Source organism: Sinocyclocheilus anshuiensis, unplaced genomic scaffold, assembly GCF_001515605.1.
Source record: "Sinocyclocheilus anshuiensis isolate Anshui unplaced genomic scaffold, SAMN03320099.WGS_v1.1 scaffold2313, whole genome shotgun sequence".
Classification (NCBI taxonomy): domain Eukaryota; kingdom Metazoa; phylum Chordata; class Actinopteri; order Cypriniformes; family Cyprinidae; genus Sinocyclocheilus; species Sinocyclocheilus anshuiensis.
The window spans coordinates 99,167-107,003 of NW_015552721.1; the positions used below are offsets into that span (position 1 = coordinate 99,167).

The 7,837-nt window shown below is 36.3% G+C and overlaps 1 protein-coding gene and 1 long non-coding RNA gene across 2 annotated transcripts in view; one reads left to right on the forward strand and one right to left on the reverse strand.

Moving 5' to 3' along the window:
* Positions 1-953, forward strand: part of LOC107667807 (uncharacterized) — a 4,347-nt gene extending 3,394 nt beyond the window's left edge. The window contains exon 3 of the long non-coding RNA XR_001631820.1: positions 527-953. This is a non-coding gene — a long non-coding RNA (uncharacterized LOC107667807). The remainder of the gene's footprint in view (positions 1-526) is intronic.
* Positions 954-5,153: 4,200 nt separating this feature from the next.
* The window catches only part of LOC107667800 (E3 ubiquitin-protein ligase TRIM39-like), a 6,966-nt gene continuing 4,282 nt past the window's right edge, over positions 5,154-7,837 (reverse strand). Inside the window, exons 4-8 of the mRNA XM_016459518.1 lie at positions 6,659-6,865; positions 6,217-6,312; positions 5,937-6,170; positions 5,715-5,853; positions 5,154-5,656 (exon numbers count right to left, since the gene is read on the reverse strand). Coding sequence (XP_016315004.1) covers positions 5,154-5,656; positions 5,715-5,853; positions 5,937-6,170; positions 6,217-6,312; positions 6,659-6,865 — 1,179 coding nt within the window. The remainder of the gene's footprint in view (positions 5,657-5,714; positions 5,854-5,936; positions 6,171-6,216; positions 6,313-6,658; positions 6,866-7,837) is intronic.

Sequence of the window (7,837 nt, forward strand, 5' to 3'; positions counted from 1 at the left end):
GAACTTTCTGTTTTGCAAATCCTTTTTTTGATTGATCTTAGGAAATATTCTAATATTTTGAGATACTGGATGTTTGACTTTCATGAGCTGTAAGCTCTAATCATCAAAATTAAAACAAAGAATTAAATATATGAAAGTTTCACTTTTGAAATAAGTTACATCTTCAATGATATTCAAAATTTTTTAGATGCACCTGTATATATATATATATATATATATATATATATATCACATCACAGAGATCTTGATTAGCTGGTTCATGTGTGTTTAATTGGGGTTGGAGCTAAAGTCTACAGGACAGTAGCCATCCAGGAGCAGGACTGGACACCCCTACTGTAATCTAAATATGGATCAAAACAGATTGGATATGAGACTGTTAACGTAAATGAGATTGAAAAAGGTTGCATTAGTTTTGAGTGTCTTGACTGAACTTGTGTGTGTCACTGTGTTTTAGACATCTTTTGGCGTTTGTGATTGGAAACAGTTTGTGACAATGATATTAGGACAATATGTTGTTTTAATGCAGGCGGGGTGACGGTCTTACAGTTAGGTGGGGTGTATGTGTGATGCCCTGGGGTGGCTCAGCCCAGCGGTGTGCAGTGACCTGGCTTGTCGCTCACTGACCTGTGAGACTGACATAATGAAGTGTGATTGGCCGTCACCTTAACCGTCAGTGACAAGCCATCCCAGCCCGTAGCACATCTGTGTCAGGCAGCTCCGCCATCAGAGACGGGCTCTCACTGGCGACTCCGCATCCGTCCACACTGCGCTCCTGGGATGGCCCCGGCACCCCACTGCTGCAATATGGCGCTGTTATCCAGCGAGGTCACGGGGGAAGAAGGAGGCAGAGCTAAAGACCAGCTGTCACACACCAGAGCCAGAGGTCCAGAGATTTTTTTTCTTTTTCATTTTTGACTACTTCTACTCAACTACTGTAACTACCTTCACTTGTAAGCCACTTGTACACTCTTAAAAATAAAGGTTCCAAATGGTGGATGATGCCATAAGAAAAAAATGTGGTTCCTCAAAGAACCTTTCAGTGAACCGTTCTTAAAAGAACCAGTTTTTTTGGGGAAAAAAAAAATAAAAAAAATAAATGAAAAGGTTGTGTAAAATATGTGCATTTTAGAAATCTTTTAGAAATCTCAATTATGTCTATCTTTTGATACATGTACATCACTTCCAACCTATATCCTTTAGGTTGAAGATTATCCAACATGATCTCAATACATTTATGCATTGCTTTTGCTCAAAGTAACTCACAAGATTTATATATTGCTTGAGAATTGAACCCATGACCTTAACTTGCTTGATGTTTTGAGCTATAGGAATATATAGTAATAACAGGTATTCATACACATACATTTTGTTTGCATAGACACTTAAATTAAAATGTATTTAGTGTATGTATAGTGTAATATTATGATTGTGTAATTGTTTTTTTAAAAGGTTATTTTTGGGTACCAAAATATACCAAAATAAAACATAACAAAACAAACAAAAAAATCTATATAATATAATATAATATAATTTAAAATTATTTTATAATAGAAAAATATTAAATAGAAATAAATATATATTTATGAAATATAAAAAAATAACTATTTTAATATATACTTTAAAATCATTTAATTCAAAATTATGTTTACATCTTTCTAAAGCAGTTAATGGTTTTCAAAAATGTGTATATTGTACAAAAATATGTACAAATACCTATGAAAGCTATAATGAGATCAGATTGGATTAACTGATTCTGTGTTTTAAATACATGCTTTGAACCGTTCTCTGTAGATCCCACATTTTCATACGATTGGTTACAATGCCTGCATGCTCTTGGTCAAACAAAATTTTAGTTATTAGCTTTAGCAAGTTTGAAAACAATAGGGGGGAAAATCCCAAATCTGGACATTTTAGGCAATTTAGAAAACTTCAGCCAGAACATGTCCAGGAAAACAGTATGTATGATCACTCTACTGTGCCTACCATTATTGTGTGGTTTCATTTGGCTATAAAGGGCTTGAATCAATGGTAATGGTTAGGTGGAAGTGTCACTGTCACATGTGAGCTTTTGGAGTACACTTAAGAATAGCATAAAGCATAGCACAGCTTTTCCCAGTCCACCCAGCAGTGAGTTGCCATGGAATTCAGCAAAACCAATGAAGCACATCGCATGCTCAGTGGCATTTTCTCAAGTCAGAGCTTCTCTGGATGTCCACCTGCACGCCATTCATGTCGAGGCTTTGACCTCATGTACATCAACACACACAGCCTCTAACTGAAGAGATTACTCCACACTTCCACCTCATATTTAATTGAAAATAAAGACAAGGCAAGCTTGGCTGCCCTATTTATGTTCAATCAACCATTGGCTCTCTCTTCTTCATTAAATCTGTCTCTGGGTATTTTTGAAGGCACATTATCAAATTATTAGTATCCGACTTGATACAGTAAATGTATACTGTACTAAAATATTTTTATGTGAAACTGTAACTTCATTAAAGTTCATTAGTAAGTTCATCATAACTTCATCATTAATACCAACACATACTTCTAAGTGAAAATGTCACTTTAATAACAGGGTTACACCTGTAAGATGGCTTATAATGACAATAATCATTAAATGCAAAGCATTAATTATACTTATTTAAATGATTAGATCTTTAGATTTAGGACTACATTAGTAAACTTCAGCAAGGATTGTGTCACAACTGGATTGTGTCAGATTTTTTTAAATATTTTTTTTTTGACATTCCATTCATTCCTATGGGGGGTCAAATTGACCTGCAAGGGAAGGATTGGTTACTTTTTTTACACCCACATAAAGTCCTCGAATCCACTCAGTTTTTTTGTTTGTGTGATCCATGTTCAAGTGTGACAAAATTAAATTAAAAAAACCCAGCAGTTTTTTCAACATTTCATTAATTCCTATGGTCGGGTCAAAATGACCCGCAAGGGAAGGATTTGTGATTTTTTTTTTTATTACAGCCACATAAATCCTCGAATCCACTCTTTTTGAGTTCCAAATTCAAGTGGAACAAAAGTCACAAAGTCCTGTACCACTCAGATGATTTTTTAAAAATTGTTAAAAAAAAAAATAAAAAATTACCCAAGGGAAGGATGAAGGTTGAAGTTGATTTAATTGATTTTCTACTAGCATTATTTTTGAAAAGAAATAAATATATAAGTAAAATAATTGCACAGATATTCATTACTGTACGGCTGAAAATGGAAGACTGAAAAGTAAATAATTTTGACTTTTTGTATGGGAACATGATGTAAACATCATGGGAAATAGCATTAGAAATGTCAAATAATTTGGAAAGCTGATAATAAAATATGCATTTTATGAATTCATATTTCAATAAGTTCAGTTTTTTCAAACCTCTATGAATAAATATTTATTTTATATTTATAGTTTAGCATTTAACCTCTTTATGAAAAATAGTGATTGTGATACATGAAATGTTTACGTCTAATGCTCTTCTATTTAGCATGCACACACTTCTCTGTTGTAACACAGCTGTATAACAATAATTCTTGTGTCAGGAACAGTCTGTTAGAGATTTGTCTGTCTCTCTCACTCAGTGTCAGCATGGCTGGACCTTCTGTGATGCCTACAGAGACAGAGCCTTCCTCTCCTGTCATAGGATATTTTGCTTTGTGGTGTGTGTGTGTGTGTGTGTGTGTGTGTGTGTGTGTGTGTGTGTGTGTGTGTGTGTTGGACAGGACCCTGGGGCAGGACAGCCACATCTCTGTTTGTCAATAGCCAGAACAGAGAAGACAAAGTGACAGAGGCTGAGATGAGTCAAGCTGATGGTACTCTTAACCTGCACATAGATACTGTATTTAGGAAAAAAGATTATATAGCAGTGAAGTGTTCACATTATAGCCTACTTAGATATTGCAGAACTGCATAATGAAAGCTTAACATAGATGTAAGTAACTGTAAGTTAAGCAGTTACATTTTGAGATTCATTAAAAATCTTAAACACATATAAATTGACTTCACATAAGCATTTACATCCTGTTTTATTCTTTTCTATATGATTTCCAAAAAGTGTTTGAAATAAGATTAACACAGCCGTTAGGCACACATACATTAGTCCTGAAGTGTAACATTTTCCTTTTAATATTAATTAATGGAAAAGGACCATTTATGGCTAATTTATTCCTAAATCAAAGACACATTTGAATACTGCATTCAATTCAATTCAATTCAAGTTTATTTGTATAGCGCTTTTCACGATACAAATCGTTGCAAAGCAACTTTACAGCAAATTAAGTTTCTACAGTATTTAGTGGTAGCTTATCAGTGGTGACTGTCAGTTAATGTACATATGGCAGAAATGTACGGAAAAATCAATTAAAGACGTAATCAAACAGACGATGAACACTATTAACAGCAATTATTATATGATGCAATCAAACTTATAGCAAAATGTGGTAGTTCTGTATGTGGTTTCAGGGTTGGCATCATCTGAGGTCCTCTGAGGGGTTGGCATCATCTCTTCTCAGGTGTTCTGGATCCAGACTGAAGCTTGTGTAAATCCTAGTTACCACGGGATGTCAATCAAGTGGCAAAAACAGAGAAACAAATAGAGACACAATTAGTATAGCTGCTGTTCCAACCAAGCAAAATTGATTTGTTTAACCCAAACTAAAGAATAATAATGTACATTTGATCAGCAGACATAACTTTTTCTAAAATTTTAGACATAAAAGGAAGATTTGAGATGGGTCTGTAATTTGCCAGTTCACTAGGATCTAGTTGTGGTTTCTTAATAAGAGGCTTAATAACCGCCAGCTTGAATGGTTTTGGGACGTGACCTAAAGACAACGACGAGTTAATAATATTGAGAAGAGCATTCAGTCTCTATATGGCAGAATTTTAACCAAATTATCAAACAGATAATCAAAACTAAACATGTTTAAATATATATTTGCATCTGGATAAACATATAAAAAAATGTTCTGCAACATTTTCCATTTGTAACAATGGCTGGTTTGCAAAACAAATGAAAAAAAAATTCACTAATACAAACACAAACGCCTTAAAATGATGATAAGGAGAGCAGCAGCAAATCTATGTAATTTCTATTGCTATAACTATTTTATTTGAACTGCTTAATTTCATATCTGGGGTGTAAATTAATTCATTTGTAATTAACAGGTGCAATGATCAGTAAATGATAGAGTTTTTCAGTGAAAGACTGACCAGTGAAAGAGTAGATATGAGATCTGGACTCCACATCATAGAAGTAGACCAGACCCTCCTCATAAAACACAAACACCCCCACCTTCTGTGGCTTCACTCTCAGAGAGAGATAAACACAGGGATCAGCACAAGCCCAATATACATTCCCACTCCTCAGAGCCACAACCCAGAATCCATCCTGAGGACTCACTCTGATCTTTCCCTTCCTGTTAATAGATTCTCTGGCCACTCCTAAATTCCACTGACTCTTTCCCTTCAGCTGCACTTCAAAATAAAATCTCCCTGACAAGAATCCCTCTTTTCCCAGGACACCAGGATAGTGATCAAACCTCTCTTGGTTGTTTGGGAGCTTTTGTTTAATGCCCCTGTGACTCATTTGTTTCCTATCATCAGATTGGGTGAGATTTGGATGAACTGTATCAGGAACCAGAGTCACATCCACTGAGAGAGAGAGAGAGATCAGAGAATATGAATAACATCTTCACAATATAAAGCCTACCAGTTTTACTGAGTTTCTGGTCTAGGGTTTCCTGCAGCTGAGTCAGAGCTCTCCTCAGAGTCTCCACACTCACATCAGTGTTCATACTGATCTCAGGCCAGTTCCTGGTGTGTGGAGGACTGCACAGGGATGGATCAATCTACAGCAGGAGAGAGGAGAAATCCCTCAGCATGAGGAGTGTGAGTGTTGTCCTGTGATGAGAGCAGACAGAGAGACACTGACCTGTAGGAGCTGGAAGTAATCCTCAGTGTGTAAGAGATGATCCAGCTCAGTGTTTCTCATCTTGAGCTCAGTGATTTCCTGCTGCAGCTCTTGAATGAGCTCTTCATCCTGTTTCTCTGCTGTTTTCTGCTTCTCCTCCATCATCTCCAGCAGCTCAGCCGGACATCTTTTAATAGAGTGCAGTTTCTCTCGCTCTGCAGTTTTCTGATTTTTTTTTTTTTGTAATGAAATCAGCTTTATCAAATAAGAGCATTATTCATCAAATATTGAACATGCCCACTTTTCTGAGTTTTGCTGAGTGTCTGATGTCCTGAATCTTCCTAATTCTGTCCTGGATAATCTGCTGCACGTGTTTCTGTGTCTTCACCAGCTGTGCCTATAGACAGACATGACAAATTCCACTGACTCTTTCCCTTCAGCTGCACCTCAAAATAAAATCTCCCTGAGGAGAATCCCTCTTTTCCCAGGACACCAGGATAGTGATCAAACCTCTCTTGGTTGTTTGGGAGCTTTTGTTTAATGTCTGTCCTGGTTAATCTGCTGCACGTGTTTCTGTGTCTTCACCAGCTGTGCCTATAGACAGACATGAACATATTTTATATTTTATCAAGACATATTTGATCACTTTTCTTAACATGTATTTTACATTTCTGACAAAAGATATTGTTGGAATATTTAAAACTATGTTATGAAACTGTTTTAATGTTGTCAGTATCTCATACCATCTTCTCTTTACTCTCCTCTTCTAGAGGAACAGTGTTGTGAGTCTTGTGGTCTCCATCAGTGCAAAACACACACACATACGTCTGATAATCTCTACAGAACAGCTCCAGAGGTCTCTCGTGTTTCTGGCATATATAGTCCTTCATATTCTCCACAGGGTCCATCAGTTTGTGTTTCTTTAAATTCAAGACTCTCTGATGAGGCTCGTTTCACAGTAAGAGATCTGACACACCAGACAGGACTTCAGGGCTTTCAGCTTTCTTTCATCACAGATGTCACAGAGAACTTCAGATTTACTCAGACTGGACTTTTTCTGAAAGAGTTGCGCAACCTGTCTAAGTGCAGTGTTGATCTTGAGGTCGGGTCTTTTACTGAATGTTTCTTTACACAATGGACATTTGCAATCCTGACTGTTGTCCCAGCACTGGTTCAGGCAGCTCTTACAGAAGTTGTGTCCACATGGAGTGCTGACTGGATCAGTGAACACTTCCAGACACACTGAACACTGAAGCTCCTCAGCCAGAGGACCACTGGAGGATGATATAGCGGAAAAGAAGGGAAATAATGAAAATATATAAACTTTAGTTCATATCTGCACATATTAAACCAACCCCTCAGAGGACCTCAGATGATGCCAACCCTGAAACAACATACAGGACTACCAAATTTTGCTATAAGTTTGATTGCATCATATAATAATTGCTGTTAATAGTGTTCATCGTCTGTTTGATTACGTCTTTAATTGATTATGTCTTTAATAGATTTTTCCATACATTTCTGCCATATGTACATTAACTGACAGTCACCACTGATAAGCTACCACTAAATATTGTAGAAACTTAATTTGCTGTAAAGTTGTTTTGCAACGATTTGTATCGAGAAAAGTGCTATACAAATAAACTTGAATTTAATTGAATTCTGGAATTTCGGTAAAATACATGCTTATTTCACTGCTTATAAAACATACAATATTCATCGAATGATCGTTCATATCTAGCCTATAAATACACTAGCTACTTTAGCGACAAGACAAAGGGATGTAGTTGTTGTGAGAACAGCATTGACAGCAGCAATGGTTGTCCCCTCCACCATGTTTAAAGTTTATGACCCGCCCAACTTGGAAACTCTGGTATCAAAATTATTTCCGAATTTCCCAGTAGTAAATACGATTTGAGAGA